Raw genomic sequence first — 25,012 nt, forward strand, 5'->3', positions numbered from 1 at the left:
ACAGTCTTGTAGGAATGAAGCCTAAAGAAGAACTAATTACTAAAGTTAATTCAGAAAAATTCCAAGGAGAAAACCACTGCTGACCTAAAAGATCACAAAGGCTAGTCTCACATTTGCCAAAAAAAAACCCCATCTTGATGATCCCTAAGACTTTTTGGAAAATATTCTGTGGACTGACAAGACAAAAGTTCCACTTATTGGAATGTTTGAGTCCCATTACATCTGACATAAAACTAATACAGGATTTCAAAAAAAATGATATCAGAGGATTGGTTTATGCATCAGGACAACGATCCACCCCCCAAACAAACAAAAAAGACAACATCCAAAAACGTTTTTGGAGTGACCTAGTCAAAGTCCGGGCTTAAAGCCGATTGAGATGCTTTGTGATGACCTTAAACATGCCATTAATGCTCTGAAACCCTCCAACGTCGCTGAATTAAAACAATTCTGCAAAGAACACCAAGGCCTTGGTGTTCCCCCGGAAAAGGTGGAAAAGGTAACTAGGGAAAGGGAGTTTTGCTTAGGCTGTTGCCCCCACAACCTGGTGCCAGATACACATAAGAAAATGAATGGATGGATGGATGGATGAATCTATGGATGGAGAAAGTTTACCTTGCCCAGCTTTTCAAGAGTTACAAATACACAACTCATATGATAATTCAAGCAAAGAAAGGCAAACGATTAAACCCTTATGAGCTAAGAAAAACATTTGTGACTACTTTATTTAAAAAAATTGTATGGTAACAGGGTTAAATGAGAGTAACAGGCCTGCACAAGATAACAGGGTTGAACGGATGTATTACTTTTATTTGTAGATTATGTCATACATCTGACAAATAAATACTCAGGACTACACAGAAATGTTGTTTATCTTTATATAATATCTTATATATTTTTTAACATGTTTGAAATGTTTGTTTTATATGTACAGTAACAGGATTGCAAATCAGTGCTGATATTAGAGTTTTCTCAGAAAAGGATGTAAGCTGATAGTTGACTGTGAAAGTCAAGAATAAATATAGAGATATAAACAAAGGAATTAAACTTTTAAATTAATTTCTATTTTGGTAATATAAATATCAAGGTTTGCATTGGTTGGAATGACACAATCTAGTCAGAAAAGACTGGAAAAATACAAAATATATCACAGAGAACTGACCTTTCATCTAACCACGGTGTTAACACGCAGCTCAATCGTGTCACTGATTTTTTGTCAAGTCACTCACTGTTTAGGCTGCACATAGGGTTGCAGTGCGTAATGACTCTTCTTTAATATATGTTGATGTTTGCATGTCGTAAGTTGATGATGAACAAAATCAAAATAAGAAAAAAAAGTGGATTTATAACTATTTTTAACTGTTATAAATTAGTTATTGAGAATTTGGCAAGAGAAAAAAAAATGCTATTTTGATAGTTCTCAAGAGCTATTTTGCATTTAAATGATATTTTGGAATTGAACCACCTTCACACTACAAATGTATGTTGTAGTCCTTTGTGAGTGGATTGTATTCAAATTCATATGTGTGTGTGTGTGTGTGTGTGTGTGTGTGTGTGTGTGGAGTGGGGGCAAAGATAATCTCCTGCATTTGTACGATGGCTCACTAACAGTGACAAAAGTGAGTGTTAAGACCTCTCCAGTGCACTTGCTATCACTATTATTTGCACCAAATCAGGTGAAATTGTTTCACAATGACTCATGGCTTCCTAACTGAACAGATTTGCATCCCTGGAGATTAACTAACTTTGTGTTAAACCTTCGATACTCTGACCCCTTACTTATTTCACGTCTTGTCATATTAACACATTTTTTATGGCGCACTCCTGTGCAGCAGACGGCGCTACATGTATCACGAGGGCTCTGGTATCCACCAATCCAAAGAGCTCCAGGTTGTGGGCATGAACTATTTTGACCGCTTTGCTTTCGTCTCATTCGTGCTGTCCAATCAAGCTCCACTAAAGCGAGGCACCGCCAAGATCAGATTGTGAGAGACGCTGCTGTAGCAAGGCTAACGGAAAGTCGATAGGAAAGGCTAGCGAACGATCTGTTAACCTGTAAGGTGCACCGGTAAGCAGCATCTACTCAACTGCAGCTTGTCACTCAGCTGACGCATATGATAGCACTGACGTTAAATATCTGTATGACCTTCTATTGTTTGTTAAGTATATAGGAAAAAAAATGTTACCGCCAATAAATACAAAGCTAACCGTCGAGGTAAACTTGTAGCTAATTCTGGGGTTGTCGATGACAGCTGGGGTTTAGCTTCTGTGCTAACCCACTAGCTAGTCAGTGGGCTAACAAAGCGCTGAAGCACCTACTTCTTGAAGTGCAATCGCGAGCTAGCTCAGTGTTAAAATAAACATTTTAATAATAAAGTAAAGTACCTTTTGCATTGCATTTAATATATCCTCTTTCAAGTCGCTAACTTACGGCATGTAGCTGACGGTAACGAAGTGAAGAGCAAAGCTAGTTTTTGCGGTTCATGATGATTGTAATCGACCTGATTACAGTAACGTACTTGTATTGGATCCATATGCAACAGTTCGTTTGGAAGCGAACCTTATAAAAACTAATATTTAAGTTTTAGACACCTCAAAATGGCCACCTTTCTGTGAATTTAGCGTCAGGAAAGTATTCGTAAGGCTCTTCGTGTTTTATTAAGAACAAATAGGAAAGGTTACTCGATTAAATGCGTGGAATAATAATAATAATGGTAATACTAATAAGTCGAGGGTTTAAATGTAACTTCCAGACAACAAAGTGTGTTATTCATTAGTTAGCTATGTGTGTTGATACTGGTTACTACACTGGCAAAAGGAGGTCAGCGGTTGACAATAAAACGCAATCAACTCACGGAGTATATACGGCTACCTGCAACTGGTATTTTAGAAGTTGTGGTTAACTGTGGCAAAAAATTTATCGTCTGGATAAAATCCACCTTGCTGGCATCGATGGCAAACTTTGTTTACTTTTTCAGTCTCTTTGACTTGGAAACGATCACTCTTTGTACAGCTAGCACACAGCAAGTTATGCAAATCCTGTCATGGCTTGTTGTATTAAAAAATAAGCTTAAAAGTGAAATACTCAATGTGAATACATTATTTCGTACTTCAAATGAACTATATAATTGTTAAAAAGTATCTCGACATTTCTTAGTTTGTTTCCTGTTTAGTGGGGATTTAGACCTCCTCTTCCTCCATTCTCAAATGCCAACAACAACAGCCGTCGAGGAGACAGAGTGCACTCGTAAGCGCATACAGTCACCACAGTGAAGCTCATTCATCGTGCGAAAGGCACGTTCACTATTTTAAGTGTTAACCCATGCTGAAGTGTAGCTGGGATCTGCAGCACGGAACCAATAATCGCAACATTTCTACATGAATCGTCTCAGAGCGTGCAGGAGCTAACTAGTAAGCTAAGACCAGCAAGCTGGGTCTACCGCTAGCTGTTAGCAGCTAGCTGCGTCCAACAAAAGATTGTTCGTGCTAATCGACATATAATATGACCGCTGTTACAGTATCATGCAGCCACAGTGCCTGGAGCCATATAGTGCCTTCTCTGTTGCGACATTATCAGTTTAGCGCTGTTGTGATAAAGTTCGCTTGTTTGCGTGACCTGTAGCAGAAGTTGGACGGTGCCTCTCCTCCGGACGTGCTCGGTACCTGAAGTAGGCCTTGTGCACACTTAGCGTAGTAAAAGTTGTGAGCATCAAGGGATGGCTTAATATGGTTTCCTGCATAAAAAGAACATTTAAAAGTACTGCTCGGTGGCTCGTTCACGTGAGATTGGTGTGAGAAGCGTACATGTCTGCGCATTTTGGATAATAAAACAAACAGTGACGCTAACATTGGTGATGTAGTTAGCTTTCTACAATGTGCTCTTAGCAAGCAGACCAGATGGGCCTTACTTCAGAAATAAGTTTAAATTTCCTCTCCAAAACAAAGTGAAACACAGCTTAGCTTGGGAAACCGTATTGGGAAATATGATGTTTGGGTCAAACTGCAATTTTGTCATTATTTAAGTAATAGTTTGTTCTCTTTCTGTTTGCAGGGGTCTGAATAGTGACTGGCAGAGGAAAAGTCTTTTTAACCTAAAGCATACCTCTTTTCGGTCCTTTGGGATCATGGCTAAAGATGTAAGTAAATATATACATGGTTTCATGAGAAACATCAGGCTATTTCTGCGGTGTCACTTAAGTACTGTAGCTAATTTGGGTCCTTCAGTTTACTGGCTGCACTTAGTCTTGTAGTGTTTTCTTTTCTTTTTCTCTTTAAATAGACTGTGGGATTTGTTTAGTGACTTCATAGTGGAGTGGTTTATACATTTGCCTTACAAAAGATCCCCTGTTAGGTCCTGGAAGGTGACATAGTTCCATTGAATCAGGAAGGGCATCCGGCGTTAAAACTGTGACAAATCAAACTTGTGCAACTCGCTGCGGTGACCATTCGTAAATAAGGCATCAGCCAAAAGTAGCTTCTACTGTATGGAGTTTGTTTAACTTGACTCATCTTCAATTCTTTGGTTTCTGTAGTATATTAAGTTGTTCTCTTTTACAGGCTGGTCTAATTGAAACCAATGGAGAGCTGAAGGTTTTCATCGATCAGAATCTGAGCCCTAGTAAAGGTATATTTTACAGAAATTGTGCATATGTGATATGCAGGGCTTTCTAAGCAGCATGTACAGTCTAGTTTAAGAGGCAGCAGAGCTGTTTGTTGGTAGGTGGACAATAGGGGGCAATGGTGTTTCATTCAAAAGCTTCCCTCATTAATGATCTTCTCATGTCTCCTATAAGGTGTCCTGTCCTTGGTTACTGTCCAGCCCACAGCTGCCCCTGTGGCCAAACAGCTACTACCCAAAACCCTTGGGCCATCCAATGTGAACGTCGCTACACACATGCAAAATGTGCCACACATGGTGAGTGAGGTCCTGTTAAGTCAGCATTATGTGGTTTCTTTTCTCTTAAGGCGTAGAAACCCTCAGCAAATTTAAAGAATGCTTTGGCTCTGCTAAATATTAGCTAGATGAATTTTTGTAGGGTTTTACTCTGCTTTATATGAATGTTGTATAAGCCCCCTCCATTATCATTGTGAGGTGACCGGGGAGAGGGTAGCTGGAGGCAGTTGATCCTAAGCTCATCAACTCTACAGTCAGCAGGATTACACCCATCATCCCATTATGTACAAGGAATGTATACATAACGGAAATCAGCTTAGATATCACCTTACTAAAGGAATAGATCACCCGTCTTCAAGATGCCTCACATTGCTGTTAGGGATGCAGTTTTTTAAAGCTGTGTCTTTAACTGTCATCAGCCCAATTCAGCATCAGGTTTTTATTAGTCATCATAAATGACTGAAATTCTAAAAATGTCTTATTCCTCCCTTAAAGCTGTATTCAATCGCCAATGATGATTTTCATGACAAACCAAATATTTTGCTTACAAAGTCAAATTCTGTCAAATGAAATAACTGTCATTTAACTTTACTGCTTCACCTGTCAGCTATCTAATGCAAGGCCAAATGTATTTAAATCATTCCTTATTGCACTGAGGGTAGTTATAGCTTTCTGCAAGGTATCCTCAAAATGACAGAAATCAGCAGAAGATGTGCGTCCTAAAGAGAGTGAACAGAGTCCCACCTTGAGTTTATGTTCAGTGTGAATTCGTTCTTGTAGTTAAACATAATATATTTAAGTGTGAGGCTTTAGAAGAAATATTACATGTCAAGATTTGAGTACATGAGGTTTTAGAGGAGAAACTCATTGTTGATGACAACAAAAGCATGACTATCAGTGTGTGTTCTTTCTCTTCTCTGTGGTCTTCCTGTAGGTGATTGGAACACCCCAGAGGCCTACCGTATCGAACACCATTTTGGTAAACAGTCCACACACACCCAGTTCCCAGTTCCTCACACAGAGTCAACCAGCCGATGCCTCTCCTTGGTCATCAGGGTAAGGCTTCAAATTGCCCTTAAGATTTTAAGCTTGGGACATTATTGGTGAGCTCTGTCCAGATTAAGCTAAGCATTTTAGAATGGGTCAAGTCTGATAGCTATTCATAGCAATAAAAAAAAAAAAAAAGTGAATGCCAGATTGCCACACATCAGTGTTTTTGTGTTCATAGTGACGTGGGCTCGTTTTTTTTTTTTTTTATGTTTGCAGAAAACGTGGGAAGAAAGGGGAAAAGAATGGGAAGGGCTTGAGGCATTTTTCCATGAAGGTGTGCGAGAAGGTGCAGAAGAAAGGAGTGACCACGTACAATGAAGTGGCAGATGAACTGGTGGCAGAATTCAGCTCATCAGACAACCACATGTCACCGAATGACTCAGTGAGCACTGCCGCTGTGTGATACTGTCTCAGAGTGATGCAGACTGATTACTCTTGATGAAGATATTTTAATTCTAAGATATATTTTTTAATGTTTTGAATTGCGTCTTTTTTTCTCTCTCATTTCAGCATGTGTATGACCAGAAGAACATTCGGCGACGCGTTTATGATGCACTTAACGTGCTTATGGCCATGAACATTATTTCTAAAGAGAAAAAAGAAATCAAGTGGATTGGTCTACCCACCAACTCAGCGCAAGAGTGCCAAAACCTAGAGGTAGAAACGCACAGCGAAGACAGTCACTCCTGCTTTTGTTACCAGTGTTAAAACGCTTTTATTTCAACTGTAGGTGGAGAGACAAAGGCGGCTGGAGAGGATTAAGCAGAAACAATCACAGCTTCAGGAGCTCATACTGCAGGTTGGATTTGAGTGCTGGTACTTGTGTGATCAAAGGGGGGGCTACAATTATAGTCTTTATAGTGGTAATTGTGCATCAGGGCTGCAGAAGACTCTTCATAAATACCCCAAGAACTGATTGGCCTCTTTAGATTGCTTTTGTCTGCGTTTTGTCTCTTTTTGTGATGCTGGATCATAATGAATCAGTAATAAACAGAAGTTCTTCTCATTTAATCTCTATATATGCAAGTAGCACATGCAAAATGGCAACTTCAAATTGTTACAATGTAAAAGAAAAAATTAGCATTTAAAAAAAAAAGCATAAATATATCCAAGAATGCTGTCGTGCTACACTCTTAGTTCTTTGCAGCTGTTTGAGTTTTAACTTGTCTTTGATCTTGTCTTACAGCAAATAGCTTTTAAGAACCTGGTTCAGAGGAATAGGCAGACAGAGCAGCAGGCAAACCGACCTCCACCTCCCAACTCCATCATCCACCTTCCTTTCATTATTGTCAACACCAGCAAGAAAACTGTCATTGACTGCAGCATCTCCAATGACAAGTGTGTGATCATCAGCTCTGTTATTTAAAATGCTGGCACTTGGAATAATTTGTAACTGGGGGGGGAAAAGAAATTATCCAAAAAGTGGGGGAGGTGTTCACATTTTCATCAAGGCGCTGGTAGTGCTTCACCAGGCTGTATTTATTAGGGCTTTAATAAATAGTTGCGGAACAACATGTACTTGACAACAGCCCGTCAGCCACATAAGCTGCTTTATTTTTTCTAGCCATGTGACATGATTGTATGTAATACCTTGGAGCTGCATAGGTGGGAAACTCAACTATAATTGCAGGTTAATTGTGTTCTGGTTCTTGGCAAATAAGCTAAAAGAGGCTTGGAAGCCTTCTGTCAGTGCAAAGCATTATAGTGTGGTATCAAGATGTGCATTATAACAATAACTAGAATCTCCTCATTTTTAACTCAACATTTCAGTGTGTATAGGATTAGTGGCTGACTTGAAGAAGTAAATATGAGGCCTTCCCACATGCAACTAAACCAGGGGTGTCCAACTCCAGGTCTCAAGGGCCGATGTCCTGCAGGTTTTAGATATCACCCTGGATCAGGACACCTAAATCAACTGATTAGTTCATTACCAGCCTCTGGAGAACTTCAAGACATGCTGAGGAGGTAATTTCGTCATTTAAATCAGCTGTGTTGGATCAAGGACTCATCTAAAACCTGCAGGGCACCGACCCTTGAGGCCTGGAGTTCGACACCCCTGATCTAAGCTAATCCCCGCTTTGTAGATGAACTTTATTTTGAAAGGAATACTAGTAGCTGTCCTCAACGGGCTAACTAAAATACTGAAGAACCTTTGGCTAATTTCTTTTTAGCCAAAGGTGTTGAAAATGGGACCCATGTTCTATTCTATTCAGTATGCTGTCCTTGATTTGGTACCCATGATCTTCTTTAAAATTAGAACGAACACTTGTTTGGATAATTGACCCTTTCCCATTTTTCCACTCTTCAGGTTCGAGTATTTGTTTAACTTCGACAGCATGTTTGAGATCCACGATGACATCGAGGTGCTAAAACGTATGGGCATGGCCTGCGGCTTGGAGGTGGGAAAGTGTTCTCCAGAGGATCTGAAAATCGCACGTAGCCTGGTGCCCAAAGCTCTAGAGCCTTATGTTATAGGTAAGTGACCAATATCCCTATGAGTTCGGCCCCCCTACCCCCCCTGGAAATTACGCCCCTGGTTCTTGGTGCAGTTGTGAACACAGTAATCACACTTGGATGGGGACCAAACAATTGGACCGAGACCCTTTGGAGCAGCGGTCTCCAACCCCTGGGCCACGGACCGCTACCGGTCCGTGAGTCATTTGGTACCGGGCCGCAAGAGTTGAGGCTCAGGTGGGAAATTTATGGTTTTCAGAGTTTTTATTAGTTTCTATCGTTTTTTTTTTTTTTTAAATCATTTTTATCGTTAACTCTGTTTCCCTGGGTCTTTTCCCCTGTGGTGCAAAAAAGGTTGGGGATCGCAGCTTTGGAGGGCAGGGTCTTGGGACACTTTATAAAGAAAATAAATAAAAAAAACAAAAAAAACCCCTCCAGTGCGGCTTATGGTATGATGATCTGACCTAACTACCAGGTCTGCATTTTCTGAAAATGAGTGAAAAACAGCTACACGTTTACAAACTCGTCAACTCGGTCTAGAGTGAGAGGTGAGAAAAACAAGCTTAGACAGAAACTGCTTCAAAGGGTTCAACGTCAAAGGGTTAGTCTTCATCTGCAGTTAAAGTAGGCAAGAATCTGATTGTGCTTTCTGAATCCCTTTGTTCTATATCTCTTATCCCCACTCAGGTCTGTAAATAGTCGAAGGTCTTCATTCTAATTCATTTTCTCTTTATCCAGAAATGGCCAAAGGTCCCATCAGTAACGTCTACATCACTGGAGGTTCCTCTGCTAATGGAGCCCGTTACCCTGCAAACAGGTAAGAGTTGCTAAATGTGATGTAGCTCTAATGTGCACACTGCTTTTTCTAACATTTCCCCATCCTCTTATGCAGTGATGGCTGCACTGATGGCACCATGGCGTCCAGTTCAAACGATTCTCACTACAGCGGGTCTCGTGTGGAGACTCCAGTGTCTTACATGGGGGATGACGACGATGAGGATGAGTACGATGAGAATGACGATGAAGACTAACCTCCCTACACCTCGCCACTCCAACAAGCACAGTCTTCAAAACCACCCTCACCGTGGGAATTTAGTCCACTGTCGTGTGTGCTTTTTTTTTTTTTTTTCCTCCCCCCCCCCCCCCCCCCCAAAAAAAAAAAAACCCCACCTCATGGCACCCAGCCTGTTATCATTCCCATGTCTGGCTTTCTCAGGGGTGTCGATGAAAATTAAAAGAACAGAGGTGTTTGCACCCACCTTTTTCTGCTCCTGAGTCACCTGCACCACAGCTCAGTGGGAGGTGTCGTCCAAGGGAACTGTAGTCTTTGTCCCTGCCACCTGAAGTCTTTATGTCTAATCCACTTCTTAATAAGCCATCCCACTAAAAAGCAACTCTAAGGCCTACTGCTGTTGGAGAATGTATAATGTACCCGTTTGACTTATAATTTTTTTTTCTGCAGTTGCATATGGCAGACATGATCAAAATGTTCCAAGGTGGCCAAAGTGTCTGCTGTGAGATGTGTTGTTAGTGCAACACCATGGATTCGGAATGGCTTAACACAGATGCCACTGCATCACAGGATGGGGCTCCATCACATCTCGTCATGCTTTGTTTGTTTTGTTTTTGTGTTCTGAGCAATTTGAAATGGTTTCCCGATTGTTTTTGGGCTGGCTTCCTTCTGTTCCGTAGGCAGCTGCTTTCCTGATCTTCTTTGCTAGTTTTATTTGTATTCCAGAGTTGAGGAATTCTCCATCACCGCCCTGTTAATGCCTTGGTAGTGTTTACAAAATAATGGCAGCAGCGAGGTAAAGACTTTCATAACCCAGGCTCCTAGGTAAATAAGCTTTCTTTGTTAATTACATATATGAATCCTACAACAATTGTAGCTTATAGTTTCCTTTAGAGGCCAGTGGTAAAGATAGACCTACAAAAATTATTGATGTAACAATGTGTGGTTGTATAGGTCTTTATGTACACCTTTCAAAGATCTCCCTTTTAAAACTGAGCAACACGTGTACTGACTCTTCCAAATACCTTTTTCTGTAATCTAATATAAGTTTGCAAATTAAATATAGATTGTTTTAATAAGTTTGTATCCACAATTCATGATTTTTCTGGGGTTGGGGTAAGGTCGACTGTCTGTTGGGTTGGAAACAAAGTTTGCTTAAATAGTAATATGAGAGGTGAGCAGAAGGCGCTAGAAACGTCTAGCTGGTCTCAACCCTGTCTATTAAAAGAACTGGGGAAGGAAACTAGCTCGGTTTTTAAAGAAGTTGACTGTCAAAAGAAAACCACAAGGGATACACTGCTTGGATGCCTAACACTTGGGAAAAGGATGCCGACAATGATTATGCTGCTGCAGTGTGATTGGTTCTTACATTATGCTAGTTTGCTTTCTGTCAGCAGTTTTTAATTAGATTTGGCCAAAAACTGTGGATACACTGCAGATACTGGAATATTGGGGGGGGAAGCATTTATTTTAGCATCTGTTAATTCACTGATAAACCGGATCCTGTGACTTGTTTAGAGCTGTTGAGTTCTTTTAATTCAGAAATCCTGGAAGACTAACAGTTTATCTAATTTTGGCTCTGGAATCCACCATAAAAAATACAAAATAACACACAGATGTGGTTGGAGGGTGTTTGCTTAAATTTAATTAAACTGTAAAATTACACCAATTTTATACATGGGCCCCAATGAAATTAGACAACTTCCAATAAAATAAAGAAAAATTACAAATGACTGAAATCTATAAAACTATGGATATTACAAAGAATGAGTTTTGCCATTTTTGATGTCTTGCCCAACCTCCTTCGATTGTTTGTTCGTGGGTTTTTCTACCTAATTTGGTTGGTTTGGCATTGTCATTGCATAACTTTCCACTTTACCTTTGTCCAAACACATTCGGGTTGCTCTTGCATTAACGTTTAATTCACTGTTTTAAGCTTTGCTGCGTTTGGCTGAAGACAGTAAAGCTCTGTACGATTCAGAATTCATCTTGCTGCTTCTGTGTTTTGTCACATCATCAATAAACAGTCGTGAAACCAGTTCCAGTGGAAGCATGCATGTCCATACGTTACACTGCCTCCGTTGTGTTTGGATTATGTAGTATGCTTCGATTCATATTCTGTCCCACGCCTTGTCCATCCTGTTTTGTTTTGTTTCTCCCTCCCATCATTCTGTTACAGGCTGCTGTTGTAACTGTCCAACAGTGCTGTTCCTCAGTATGATTTGGGTCAGTTGTCCATCCACAGTTCACAAGAATCACTACTTCTCCTACAGTGCTAGTTAGTTTTTACTTGTGCACAGCTGTCACCCAGTGGGTCTTTAACCTGTTCTCATGATCATATTCATAATGGATTGTGAGCCAGATTAGGCGCTACTTTGATGTTCTTGTTGTAGATGGTTTTGGTCAAGTCTGTATGTTCTTTCATGGGCTCTTTATGGTAGACAGGGACCATTCCTTTGACAGGATAGGTGGTGTTTGTCTTTACCATGGAAAGGATCCTGTGATCATCCCCCTCTATTTTTATTCTGTTTACTAAGCATTTTCACTAGTGCGTTTTGTGTTGTTGTTGTTGTTTTTTTTTGCTGTCAAAGAGTGGCCTGTTTAATTTGCATTGAGGGCTCATTTGAACATATAGAATTTGAAAGCTGCCGTTTCCAGCAGCAGCTTCCAGAAGTGCTATACTTGAACGTGTTGCCTTTACCTGCTTGATTTATGACAAAATGACAGGATTAGACGGGTACATTCTGGGTAGGATCTCATAAATTGCCGACAACAAGAAAAAGCAAATTCCTTCCGTCCATAATGGAACCTGGGGGACTGAACACACTGTTCTTGCAACCTGAACTAGATATATCGCCATTCAAAGTTAAATAAGACACTTCTGAGGATCATCCTTATGTAGGGCCTGCTTTAAACAGTGTTTCTTTGCTGACTCGTGGCTAATGGAGTGATCTCAAAGACTTCTCTTGGCCTTACATTTAGTATTTAGCCATATTTTCCATTTTAAATGCAATATTTTGAAACTTTTAATATTTTTCCCTATGCTGCCAAACCCTATTGGCTGTTAAAAACATCCCAGTGTATTTCAGCATTTGGTAGGCCTTTTGGGTTATCTCAAATATTATTCCTCATTCAAACTGAAGCTTTAATGTGAAGCAGAGTGCTGCTTATAGGCTGTATGAACTGCTAACTGGTTTGCCAGTTGACTGGTGATATCCTGCATATATGCTGCTTGTGTTGTTCTGTTCCAGCATGTGCTCGCACACTTTGTCTGGGGCATTGGGGTGTTAATGGATTACTGAAAGGTGTTGACTCAGGTGTGTGTGTGTGTGTGTGTGTGTGTGAGGGTGGTACAGTGCTCAAAGTGTGCTGGGATCTAGTTCAGTCACCAGTCTCGAGTTCCCGTTTGTCTCTCATGCTCCCTCTGCCACTCCGCTGTGATCTGTCTCCTGTTCTCTCAGTTTTGCTTCAGCCTGTCCTCTTTTTCTTCCTCACCCCTGCGCGTTAGTTGGCAGCATTTACCGTTCACCGCCTTTCTCTCTTTGCGATGTCTTCTTTTTGCATTGCTTAACAGTCGCTTACCCTCAACATGGATATCGGAGGACTCACAACCGTGGTAGCAAATTCTGCTTACATCAATGCTCGTGGAAGCATCGATGGCTCTAATCCAGCAGCAGCTCGGGATAAAAAGTACCACTCTCGCCTCAAATTGCCCCACATCACTGTGTGCGAGGGTCTGAAGGACACCCTAGATTTATCCTTTGACTCAGGCTGTGTTGAACAGCCAATTGGCAAACGTCTCTTTAGGGAATTCTTGGACGCAAACAAAGAGTATCACGGGGCATGTCGCTTGTGGAAAGACATCGAGGACTATGACCTGGCAGAGGACTCTGAAAGGGCAAAAAAAGCTTCGAAGTTAGTTCAGCGTTACATGGACCCCTCTGCCAAACACTTCTGCCCGTTCCTCAGTGAGGACATCATAACGAAGGTGAAAGAATCCCTCGAGGCTGTAGGTGATGATTTGTTCTCTGCAGCGCTGGCCAAGACTTTGGACTATCTGCGCGAGGCCCCCTACACTTTCTTCCTGGAGAGCATGTACCTGAAGAGGTTCCTGCAGTGGAAATGGCTGGAGATGCAGCCCATGGATGAAGACTGGTTCCTCGATTTCCGTGTGCTAGGGAAAGGTGGGTTTGGAGAGGTGTCTGCCTGTCAGATGAAAGCCACGGGAAAACTGTACGCCTGTAAGAAACTCAACAAGAAGAGGCTGAAGAAGAGGAAAGGCTACGAGGTGAGAGAATTAATGTCATTTGCTCGATGCTCATTTACTGAACATGCCTTTGGCTTTTTGCCTCCCCCAGTGGTGGAAGAAAACCATTTTAAATGGGGGCAAAATCACAGCATCGAAATACTTTGTGAGAAAACATTTATCAACAACGTAGAAGATCTCATCAGGCAGAGTATTTCCTCTAACAGGATTATAATTATTCATACATTTATATAATAACATGGCTTTCATAATGCAGCTCCTATCTGGGGATATTTGAACTACTTCACCCCGAGTAACTGCCACGACTAACACAACACACTGACATAATCATGCATAATTCATCTGTTCATTCTTTTTTGTATTATCTGAAGTAAAAGTTACTGCAAACTACTAGTAAACAAGGTAAAACGAACAAAACATACTTCAGATCCTAATGAGCTTTTGCAGATTTATATCTGTTTCAGCTGGATGGTAATAAATATATTTAAAAATGAAAATGGCTTTCTCTCCATGTAATGAGATGTGGAAATTGGAAGCTCTAAGGGAGAAATTTTATAACAACCTAAAAGTAGAATTAGTTTTCACCGTATCAGTTATTTATTTTATCACTGTGTAATGAGTGGCATCCTTTGGATTTATACTTTAGAGTAAGTGCCTTCCACTGAGCAGGGCTGCAATGGTGCTAATCATCTTTGTCCCTGCCTCTGTCTCATTTGGCTTTAGCCTGCAGTATTAAACACTGAGACAGGGATAGAGTGATTACTGGGAGCTTTATGGAAAAGCTCTTCTGAAAGGAACTCCTTGGCGCTGTTGCATTTTGCCCTTGACTTGTCCGAGGTCATTCTCTGAAGTGTATACCTGAACCTCTCCTCCAAATGGCACACACAATGAGACAAACATTACAGTTTGGTTCAACCTGAGCAACGAAACATCCATTTAGTTTAACATTGTTATTCTTAATTTAAAAGATGGCATGTGAGCATTTTTCAAAGTTGTCTTTCCTATTTGTTTCCTGTAGGGGGCGTTGGTGGAGAAATGTATTCTCGAGAAGGTTCACAGTCGCTTCATTGTGTCGCTGGCATACGCCTTTCAGACAAAGGAGGAGCTTTGTCTGGTCATGACCATCATGAATGGAGGAGATCTCAAGTAACTTTGTTTTGAAGCATGAACATCTGGCTGTAGCACACACCCCTTAACCCTTATTAGCATGTTGTTGCTTTAGTTGCAGCCTAAACTTCTATAATCTTTAAGTATCTCCTTTGCCAGCGAAGCAAAGGTTATTACAGAGATGTTGAAGTCCGCTGTAATGTGCTGGAAATGACATTCACCCAGATGTGTCAGTGTTCATCTGCAGACTTAGTGCAACAAGTGCAGAGTCAGATTATGCACAATTTCAGCTAAAATATAAAGTATTTGCCTTTTTAGCTCAGATTACTTAGAAAGCAAGACAATAGATTTTTTTTCTTATTTAAAGCAAACATCCTTTAATCCTAGAAAATCAAATTTTAATGCTTACAGTCTGCACACGTAGAACCAGCAGCGTATGGGCATGCTTAAGATGTAAAATACTGCAAATGTGTGCATATTGAAGGCCTTTAATAATTAGCCTTGGCTTATCTGTTCCCTGTAGGTACCATGTTTACCTGGTGGATGAAAACAACCCAGGGTTTGATGAGCCTCGAGCCTGTTTTTACATTGCCCAGATCATCCAGGGCTTGGAGCACCTCCACCAGAAAAGAATCATCTACCGAGATCTCAAACCAGAAAATGTGCTGCTTGATAATGACGGTAATACATTATAATCACATTTTTGGAGAATAATATGATTATGAGCTAATAATATATGTTTTTTTTAATCACAACAGGGAATGTACGTATATCTGACTTGGGTCTTGCTGTGCAACTAAAAGAAGGCAAAACCATGACAAAAGGCTATGCTGGGACTCCAGGTGGGTCTCATCTGCACCCACTGAGAAATCTGTATGCAGGTTCACGTTTAAGGGTAATCTTGCAGGTTTAATTTTTAATTGTAGCTCATCTTGTCGTTGTTTTTATTTTTATTTTTTGCAGGTTACATGGCACCAGAGATGCTAAAGGGAGAAAAGTACGACTCCTCCGTTGACTACTTCACTCTTGGAGTGACTTTATATGAGTTCATGGCTGCTAAGAATCCGTTCAGAAACAGAGGAGAGAAGGTGAGAGTCTAAACTGCAGGTGGTACTTTCTGTGCAAAGAAAGCAGACAGAGGAAAGAAGAGGTTTAGAAGCTGTTGATCTTCTTCTCAGGTGGAACGTGAGGAGATGAAAGAGCGTATGCTAACTCGGGTGGTGACCTACACTGACAGCTTCAGTGAGCATGCAAAGTCGTTGTGTGATGGGCTGCTGGCCAAGGAGGTGGATCAGAGGATGGGTTTTAAGAATGGATGCTGTGACGAAATCAGAGCACATCCATTTTTCAGCGGCATTAACTGGAGGAAACTGAACGCAGGTAACCTTTTGATATTTGCTCAAGATCTTTTTGATTTAGGAAAAAGTTTGAAGCCACTAACCATTTAATGTGGTGCTTAATTCAAATTTGTCACTTTATTTCAGGAATTCTACCTCCTCCTTTTGTCCCTGACCCCAAAGTGGTGTATGCTAAAAGTCTGGATGACGTCGGGGCATTCTCCTCTGTGAAGGGGGTGGCATTGGAAGATCCTGATAAGAACTTTTTTGACGAGTTCTCCACGGGCAACATCTCCATTCCTTGGCAAGAGGAGATGATCGAGATGGGAATTTACGGAGAGCTCAACGTTTGGGGCCCTGAAGGCACCATCCCCAACGATCTCCGCAGGGAGTCCATACTAGAGCAGCCAAAGTCATCGACGTGTTGCTTATCTTAGAGTCACTAACACGCCTGAACTGCACAGACTTGCGTTTCTTTAGAGCATGCGGCATGAAGACTCCATGAGAGACACCAGTCGGTTCTGAACTTTGTGATCGCACACTGAAAAAGTTTGCAGTTTCATTATGTCGACATGGGAAGAGCGAGAATAGACTGGAGGCGGACTTCCAGCCTGAAATGAACTTGATCATAGATTTAGGTGTTGAAAAATTCCAAATTGCTGACATCTGTCATCTATTGTCCCTTCAGTCTTCTGCCCCTCATCTCCTTTCACCATCAACCTGCTCACTTACTTCTCTTTATATGTATATGTGATGAATTATTGTAAAGCTTTTAGATTTAAAATGCATTAAAAAAAAAAAATCCCATTTTGGAGCCAGGGTTTAGTGATGTGTTATCTTTGGTGCTAAGTGACAGTCACATGTTGACCATGTAAGAGCTGCATATCTGCTCCTGTAGGGTTCATGCCACTTAATAGAAGGTCTTTTTTTTTTTCTTAGTGTTTAATACATACTAAATGCTAACACATCAGAGATGCAAAGTCTCGTGCCTGTGGAACTCTTTTTCTTAAGGGGTTTATTTCATGGGTTTTGATGACTTTCGATGGTTTTATGACTATTACAGCGCAGAGTCACTTTGATAAGTTTATGTAATCTAGATAGTGTGAGACAAATATGAGTATAGGATGAATGTTTACGGTAAAATTATTTATTTTCAAGAACTGTCGGACTGAAGTTGAAATATCAAATATTTGGGACAAAACACCCCAAATCTGGCAAATAAAATAGCTTATTGAAACTTGAGTCAGGAACTTCATTTCTGCTTAATGATGGTTATAGCACTGTCCAGGAATGTAAGCACAGATCAGAACCAGGCGTGGAATATCTTTCATAACCTTTGACATCACTGGAAGCTCCCACTCCTAAAGCCTCTTTGTCACTCCTTTGCCATGGCTTTATAAATCCTGATCTCCTGCTGCGGCAGCTCGGTCAGCAACGTGGTGTTAAAATGGCTCTTAAAGCACTCTGTGAACCTCAGGTCTGACTGGAACCGGATCTTGTTGGCCCACAGCAGCGTTGTTTGACTTCCTGGTGGGCAAAAGTGATGCATAGTTTTCAACAGTTCTTCAAGGCAGTCGTGGTGATAGACCACATCAGCTGCGAGCACGAAGTCGTAGTGGTATGATGCATAGGGGAAGTCTCGATCCAGGTCCTGACCCCAGGAGAGAGCAACCACTTGAGGGGTGTAGCGGCAGCGGCCCCTGGTGTTTCGCAGCAGGTTGAAGGTCAGGTTAGATAATATGTCTGGCAGATCTGTTGCCGTCACCCAAGCACCTGGCAAAAAGTGGGTTGAAACGCAAAACAACAGAGACATTAAAACATAATGATTATTTTTTTAATTTTGTAATTATTGTGCATTTTGTTATGGAAGCTTGTTTCCCCCTCTAAAAAAAGAAAACTATTCCTAACTGGCAGAGTCAAAACTTCAAGTTATTTTCTCAATTTGGTAAATATATATTTTTAAATAAAAGCAACAATTTTTAACTTGTGGATAACAAAAAACTAAACTAAATATAAACTTACAGCCTGCTTTGAGTTTCTCACTAATTATAGTTTCTGCTGAACCAGTAGCAAAATGATTTACTCTAATTGTAAGGAATTTTGGTGATCAAACTGAAGTTGCATTGTTTTTGTTTTATTTATTTATTTTTTCCAAGTTCTTTTTACTTTAAATTCAATCATTTTATTTTATTGGGAATAAATGAAACCTTTGTTTCCACTCTGGGCTTAATGGAGGGGCTTATGGATAACAGCATCAATCCAGTGATTGCTGTATCCATAATATATCTAAGTTACAACCCCTCTGTTGTATGCAGTACAGGAGAACTATGTGGGAGGATGGTCGTTGTGCTTTAACAATGAATTCCAGTGTTTTTAGTTGCGTCACGACTTTTCCCGCGAGTTCCATCACCAAGCTGAAATGTAACTTTTGCATAAAAGCAGAAATATGAAATATTCAGTGCACACATTATGCGCGAGTGGGAATTAACCCTTTATGGATTTTTCTTTGTCTTAAAGCCAAGAATATCACCACTTAACTAAGTCCTAAGCAGAGATGGGCAGTAACGCGTAACTTGTAAATAATTACTTTTGAAAATAAGTAATCAGTAAAGTAATGGGATTACTTTTTGGGGGAAGTAATCAGTAATTAGTTACTGATTACTTTTTTTAAGTAACTTGACCAACACTGGTCCTAAGTAACAAATATAAACGAGTGTATTGCCAGTTTATTAGGATGCATCATTTATTCTTAAATGAATGTGTTCCCAACATCAAATCTAAAAGATTAAAGGTAAAGTTTCATACATGCAGCACATGCACAACTGCATTATCAAAATGCACTTACCAAGCAGACTTGCTACAATAGAAGCTAAGCCAGTCCCAGCTCCAATCTCAAGTACTGCTTTGTCCATCAGGTTCACTTGTTGCTGGTTGTTCTCCAAGAACTGGCACAAAGCTATTGCCTACAAAAATAAAATTCTTGTCACATTTACAACACATTTTCAAAATGAGCCAATGCCATGCCCACGGCAGCCCCTTACCCCAGGCCAGATCAGAGCACCGTACGTATCCATGGACTCTCGGATGCTGATGTCATGACCGGCAAAATGAAAAGACTCGTTTCCCCGAGCGTAATAAACACTCGGCTCCCAGAGGTTCCTCCTGCTCAGAGCCTCTTTTGCCATCACCCTCTGGTCTGTCAGTACTGCATGAGCAGAGCGTGACATGAAGAGACAGGTTATACTAACAAATTAGCAAAGTTCAGTTAAAAAAAACGAATTATACTTGCCTGACATGCAAAAACTAGACTTGTACATAAGAGATACAGTTTGAATATACCTTTAATAGCGGTTCCCTCCTCCTCCACCTCCTTATCATCTTCCCTTTTCTTTCCAGGAGGCTTTTGTCTTACTGGCTGGCTGAGTGCAGATGATCTCTCCATAAGCATCTTAAATTAAAGTTCCCATCATGGGTCAAAGGTAAGAAAAAAAATAAAAATAAAATTATTATTATTATTATTTATTTTTTAAAAAAAAAGGCCCCTTTATGTAACGATTGTTCATTTGAATCTCAGTAAAAGTTGGAATGGATTCAGAGTGGACTGGATTTAGTCCGCTAGTCTCTTTGGCTGCCACTGGACTGCGAACTGGAGCCCAGAAACACAGCTGGTTAAATCCTGAGGTCAACAAGCCACAGTCATGGATACAGAGCACACGGTGTTTACCTCAGATGAAAAGCACACTCAGATAAATTCCAGTGCAAAGACTAAAGTTACATTTATACAATTTTATAAAATAATTAGCGTCATTTTAAGAATTTTCAAACGAAATATATTCATAATAAAATAGAAATAGTTTGCAAGAAGATGTGAAACCTACCAGTAGGAAGTATGCCCCGTGTGTTTTCTTGTTGTGTGTCTGCACTTGCCTCTGTGTGCTCTGAGTTTATACACAGAGCATCGTCTGTGACACACCCCTGAGTGAAGCTGGGGTCTGCTAACATAGTTTCCCCCTCCCAGTAGACTTTATTATATACGCTTTTATAGAATTGCATCCTGTTATCCTGTTTCAGCACTAAGATTTACTGCAGTGAGCTACTTGTTTATTCTCTCCTGTCATCATTAATGCATCACACATCTGTCTTTAGGTAGGTTACAGGTAAAGCTACGGGGACATGTAAATATTTGAAAACAAAATGTTTTCACAGTGAGCCCAATCATGACAGGGCTCTCAGCCAAACTGTATGAGGCTTTGCAGAGTGGGTGCAACCTGGCATGTCCAAAGATTAGGTTAATTTCTAATGTGATCAAAGTATAGATCCAGTCTCAGTGTCCAGTCTTAACATTACTTATATGGTTAGCAGTAGTGAGTGAGTTCGTGAGCTCAAAATAGTCGAGCACTTAGTGACAAACGCTACATGTCAGTTTGTGAAATTTCTTCCTAACACTCCTCTGGCATTAACGTCACCACAAACTTGGTGAGCTGGAAACTTCAGGTGCATTCAAGCCTTAAATCACCACCAATGTATAGCATGCAGCCTGTGGACTCTGGAGCAGTGGAAACATGCTCTGTGGACTGTCAGATCCTCTGTCTAGAAGTTCAGTGGATCAGTCTTGGTTTAATGAATCCCAGATGAACTAAACTGTGGTTTTGTGGAGGAGGGATAAGGCTTTGGGGCTGTTTTTCTAAGATTTCCTTCCTGAAGTATTGTTTTGTAATTACCATTTACCCATTAATCACTAATCTTACAGGACTATCCAGAATATATATACTGTATATTGCAAAATAAAGAACCAAAAGTTGTCAGTGGGGGGGATGATGTTAATGTTTCAGCTTATCAGAGCATTTCGGACAATTCTCAGTTTGGGAAATCCCCTTCAAAAAGCAAGGCATGGTTGGAGGAGCCTGGTGTGAAAGAACTTGACTGGCCCACGAAGAGCTCTGACCTCAGTCCCATCAAACACTTTCGGGATGAACAGAGAGAGCCAGGTCCTCTCGTCCAGCACAGGTATCTGACCTCACCAATAATTTTCTGGCAAAAATTGTCACAGAAACACTGGTAACACTGGTAACTGGACTTCTTTAGGACATTTCACCTCTCATGGATTGTCTTCTGCTTTCAAGCTCTTAAGACCACCATGATCTAGATGACTGAAAACCTGCTGAAAAGGGGGGGGACCAACCAACTGCATGTTCATAGCTATGGAGTAGGATGTCATAAAAGCTCCTGTTGGTATAATGTGGAGGTAGCTTTTGTCCATATATTATGTCATATGACCGGTTCATTTACTTACATTCACTTTAAATATGAATTCTCTTTATCCTTTAGTCATTCACTTCACTGCTTACTGCCTGCTTGTTGGTTCCCATTTGGCAGATTAAGTTTTTGTCAATCGCATCATTTTGCTCTCTTTTACAGTAACTTTATTGTTGAGAATCCCGGTTTCTTCTTTCCGTTGCTTCTCCATCAGTCAGTCAGTGTGTAAACACTCACTAGTCATCTTTTGGTTCCTACTACACACCTGTGAAGTTTTGTAAATGCACAGTCGGGACTCAGGTGGATTCTGTACACAAATGACAGACAGTTAATCACTTGCTCAAGAACTTAGAGCCTCCTTTACTCTGTGGGTCAGAGCAGAGACTCACAGAATGGAGACAGAAACAGCTAGCCCGATGCGTTGATGATAATATGCAGAATAAGCTGCAAGATTCGTTGCTTGAGAAAAAGTAAGAATACAATGTGATTTGGTCTAGGCCATACTTACAAAGCAGTAGAAGTGTCTTGCTTTGCAGATTAGATTAAAAACTTAAAGTATGGATGATTTCTCATTTCAAATATTCACAAGTTTGATTGTCTTTTGTCTTCCACTTGCCTATTGATCAATTAACCACCGCTTCCTGTACCAAAGCCAAGGTGAAAGGTAACCCTCCCCTCCCAAAAACGAACAAGTTAAATTTCACAAAAACTAATTTAAGTGGTGGAGCAAATAAGAACCCGTTCATTTTGGTGCTGCTCCGATTTGTTTGCTTAACACTGCAAGGATGGAGGGCTGTGCTTTCTGAGTGGCCTTTTACTTTATGTATGTTTTCTCCATCCATCCTGTTTGGATGTATTTCACAGCTACTATAGGGCGAGAGGCAGGGCGCACCTTGGACAGGTCACCAAGCTGATGCAGGGCTAACACAGAGAGACAGACAGCCATTCACACTCACACCTATGGGCAATCTAGATTCACCACTTAACCTAATCCTACTAACTGCACGTCTTTGGACTGTAGGAGGAAGCCGGAGTACCCGGAGAAAACATACAAACTCCATGCAGAAGCCCACAGCCAGTGGGCACAACAGTACTAACAACGTTGCCACCGTGCTACCTCCTTTACATTTTCTCAGCATTTTAAAATAACGGAATACTGATAAAAAATATAAAGTGGATCCATTACATCAAGGTCCATTACTATTCGGAGGTAAATCAGATTTGAGTACAAAAATGTAACATGCTGACTTACTTTCATTTATTCTAATGGTATACACTTTATTAACTTTATCAAACCACTGGTTTACTCACAAAAGGTTCTCAAAATTGAAAGCCTTCAAAAATGAAAATATATTGTAAAATACTGCTTTAGTTTTGTGGATATATATTCATATATTTTGCTAAAATCTAGTGATGTTATCTGGCAGTTTAGAAATGTCATTCAGAGCAAAACAAACAGGATGCTTAATTCTGTAATTTGTTTATGTGGAACTGACATGATGAACACCGATGAATTTAGTACACAGATTAGTGCTGGTATGCATCATCTCTATAAAAGGGAGTGCTGTAAACACTGCTCAGAGTCTGTTTTTGTCGTAGCGGTGGAGTCCAGGCTGACCATGGATACAGGGGTATTCACTGTACCAAGTAGCTGTAAGCCGGGCTGTAGAGCTTTAGGTGGGAGGATTCACAGCCTTGCATGAGTGTACACTCAGAGCGGCCAGGAAACAGCTGGTTGTGCCGCATGAGGTTAGAAAATGACTTGAACTGACAGACGGTAACAACCAACACTCAGTCACTGTCATCTAAACAGCAACACAGGTAATGAGTCAAAGTATTTGGAGCTTTCCATCACAGCAGGGCGGCATTATGTCGCCCAACCCACTGGATTTAATTTATTAATCACTACTGATGAAATTCAGTGTGTATAGCTGCCTCCTAATGATGATAAACCATAGCCGATAATGTACTCAGTCTGTTATGAAGCCACACAATGCTTGGCAAATCTTTAGGAGATAACTCTCTATTAATAGATCGAAGATACACATTCAACTGGGATCTCTTAATTCCAGGGAAAGCCATTTTTCCTGGTGGGGAACAAAAGAGAATTACCAAGGCTCGGCTGTCAAAAGATAGCTCATGCAATGCTGAGCTGAATCTTTTTGAATATTGATAATAGTGTGTGAGTATGGTGGCGGACCGGTCAGCAAATATAAGAGAAGGATAAAGAGCTGCCAGTCATCACCTTAGGGTTGGTAATCCTCACCTCCGCGTCTAAAGGTCAGGAAAAGGTTGTGTAGGCCAGCGGAAAATGAGTCACCATCACACACAGCAGCACGTGAGCTGCAGCGGGCTTACAGTAGCCACGTGTGCAGCGTGATTGTGTGAATACATCACTTAATGGGCGCTAAGCTCCCTGTTATTTTAAAGGGTGTAGTTAAGAATGATACTCACTGTGTCTGGATGCCTCTGTGACAGAAAAACGTAATCAAACGTTTAAGCAGACAGAAATGATGCAGGTATTGAATTTGGAATTTGGAATCTGAATGTGAACAGCTTTTATCCCCCTGAAAGATTCTGGGCACAAGAACAAATCGCTCTCTTAGGGTCTTCATGGGGTGCTGAGGTTGCCATATATGGGGCCTTGGATGTGCTGGAGGTTCATTTAAACCTCATTCTCACTTTGCAATGCTGCCTTGACTGACGGCAGTCAAATAGAGCATCTCGTAACAGTCGATGTTGTGTGACCGTCCTGCATTCAGTCGTGCGTTTGAAAGGTCTGAGTTCTTCAGCTTTGTTGAAAAATTCTTATTCAGTTTTATGGTCATTATCAAGGATGTATTTTTGGATTCTGGATAGGGTTATGCATGTCTCTACATTGCAAGCAGTGGCTTTGGCTTACAGTTGGTCTTCTGCTAATTGGGAGGTTGGTGGTTTAATCCCTTGCTGTTTCAATCTGCATGCCAAAGCATCCGCGGGCAAGATACTGAAACCCCAGTTGCTCCTGATACATTCACTGTGTGTGAGTGTGTGAATGTTAGATTGTGTGTTTGAATGAATGTGTGTCAATAGGGGAATGACTCATATTTGAGCACTCAAGTACTGAAGAAAAGCCCCATTTACAGCTTTAACATTTGTGAGATTCATTGCAAGACTGTGGCATTAGTATTAATTCATTTGGCACATAAACTCACAGCTGTCTTGAGTCACATTTTCAGGGATTTTATTAAAGTGTCCAGAGTATACAAAAAGTATTTATTGGTTTCTGCATTTGACAGACAAAAAAGTGTGCGAAATCCCCAAACCTCCACATAAAAACTGCTTTCACTTATCAGGGCTTCTAGTCAAATTTTCAGGTTTTTCTACTTCAAAAACACTTTTTTTCATAGTAATATTGTATTCATTAGTAATAATGTAGCAACAAACGGCACAATGTAGATATTTTTATTACGTTTTTTGTGTAAACTTCTTATATAAGTATATGAAATGTGTCTTAGAGAGTTGACTGTGGATTCAGCATTGTGATGGAAAGATTTTGGTCCATACTGAGATGACAGCATCACACAGTTGCTGCAGATTTGTCAGCTGCACATCCATGATGTGAATCTCCCGTTCCGCTTCACGTGAAAACTCCT

At 40.7% G+C, this 25,012-nt stretch overlaps 3 protein-coding genes across 7 annotated transcripts; 2 read left to right on the plus strand and 1 right to left on the minus strand.

Moving 5' to 3' along the window:
• Positions 1 to 1,925: 1,925 nt before the first annotated feature.
• Positions 1,926 to 9,534, plus strand: tfdp1a (transcription factor Dp-1, a). 4 transcript variants are annotated; one of them, XM_042228575.1, is made up of 12 exons: positions 1,926 to 2,068; positions 4,052 to 4,136; positions 4,558 to 4,624; positions 4,794 to 4,915; positions 5,829 to 5,950; positions 6,161 to 6,326; positions 6,455 to 6,601; positions 6,675 to 6,743; positions 7,131 to 7,282; positions 8,253 to 8,419; positions 9,137 to 9,215; positions 9,291 to 9,534. In XM_042228575.1, the coding sequence occupies exons 2-12, from the start codon at positions 4,125 to 4,127 to the stop codon at positions 9,427 to 9,429; spliced, it is 1,242 nt and encodes a 413-aa protein (XP_042084509.1). In that variant the 5' UTR covers positions 1,926 to 2,068; positions 4,052 to 4,124; the 3' UTR covers positions 9,430 to 9,534. The 4 variants fall into 4 exon arrangements, with proteins under 4 accessions (XP_042084509.1, XP_042084511.1, XP_042084510.1 ...); XM_042228577.1 differs by lacking the exon at positions 1,926 to 2,068 and adding an exon at positions 2,208 to 3,294; XM_042228576.1 differs by lacking the exon at positions 1,926 to 2,068 and adding an exon at positions 2,209 to 3,247.
• A 54-nt stretch (positions 9,535 to 9,588) lies between these two features.
• Positions 9,589 to 16,935, plus strand: LOC102309889 (rhodopsin kinase GRK1). Its single transcript, XM_005942225.3, has 7 exons — positions 9,589 to 13,698; positions 14,696 to 14,823; positions 15,308 to 15,465; positions 15,543 to 15,626; positions 15,748 to 15,872; positions 15,963 to 16,164; positions 16,269 to 16,935. Exons 1-7 carry the CDS (start codon positions 13,000 to 13,002, stop codon positions 16,556 to 16,558), a joined length of 1,686 nt encoding a protein of 561 aa, XP_005942287.1. The 5' UTR covers positions 9,589 to 12,999; the 3' UTR covers positions 16,559 to 16,935.
• Positions 16,936 to 17,484: 549 nt separating this feature from the next.
• Positions 17,485 to 20,117, minus strand: mettl21cb (methyltransferase 21C, AARS1 lysine b). 2 transcript variants are annotated; one of them, XM_005942226.3, is made up of 5 exons: positions 20,000 to 20,117; positions 19,461 to 19,569; positions 19,163 to 19,326; positions 18,967 to 19,084; positions 17,485 to 17,894 (listed from the first exon to the last, which is right to left on the minus strand). In XM_005942226.3, the coding sequence occupies exons 2-5, from the start codon at positions 19,567 to 19,569 to the stop codon at positions 17,497 to 17,499; spliced, it is 789 nt and encodes a 262-aa protein (XP_005942288.1). In that variant the 5' UTR covers positions 20,000 to 20,117; the 3' UTR covers positions 17,485 to 17,496. The 2 variants fall into 2 exon arrangements, with proteins under 2 accessions (XP_005942288.1, XP_042084513.1); XM_042228579.1 differs by lacking the exon at positions 20,000 to 20,117 and having other exon boundaries at positions 19,461 to 19,974.
• Between the last annotated feature and the right edge of the window lie 4,895 nt (positions 20,118 to 25,012).

This window comes from Haplochromis burtoni, unplaced genomic scaffold (assembly GCF_018398535.1).
Source record: "Haplochromis burtoni strain Fernald_Lab_line unplaced genomic scaffold, NCSU_Asbu1 Contig_333, whole genome shotgun sequence".
Lineage (NCBI taxonomy): Eukaryota > Metazoa > Chordata > Actinopteri > Cichliformes > Cichlidae > Haplochromis > Haplochromis burtoni.

Bases quoted from the DNA above. Each gene is read 5' to 3' on its own strand.
- mettl21cb (XM_005942226.3), bottom strand. From the start codon at position 19,569: ATGCTTATGGAGAGATCATCTGCACTCAGCCAGCCAGTAAGACAAAAG. The intron at 19,327-19,460 runs GTATATTCAAAC...CTGCTCATGCAG, and splicing joins GGAGGGAACCGCTATTAAAG to TACTGACAGACCAGAGGGTG. The intron at 19,085-19,162 runs GTAAGGGGCTGC...TTATTTTTGTAG, and splicing joins GTGCTCTGATCTGGCCTGGG to GCAATAGCTTTGTGCCAGTT.
- tfdp1a (XM_042228575.1), top strand. The intron at 4,625-4,793 runs GTATATTTTACA...GTCTCCTATAAG, and splicing joins GAATCTGAGCCCTAGTAAAG to GTGTCCTGTCCTTGGTTACT. The intron at 5,951-6,160 runs GTAAGGCTTCAA...TTATGTTTGCAG, and splicing joins GCCTCTCCTTGGTCATCAGG to AAAACGTGGGAAGAAAGGGG.
- LOC102309889 (XM_005942225.3), top strand. From the start codon at position 13,000: ATGGATATCGGAGGACTCACAACCGTGGTAGCAAATTCTGCTTACATC. The intron at 15,627-15,747 runs GTGGGTCTCATC...TATTTTTTGCAG, and splicing joins AGGCTATGCTGGGACTCCAG to GTTACATGGCACCAGAGATG. The intron at 15,873-15,962 runs GTGAGAGTCTAA...TCTTCTTCTCAG, and splicing joins TCAGAAACAGAGGAGAGAAG to GTGGAACGTGAGGAGATGAA.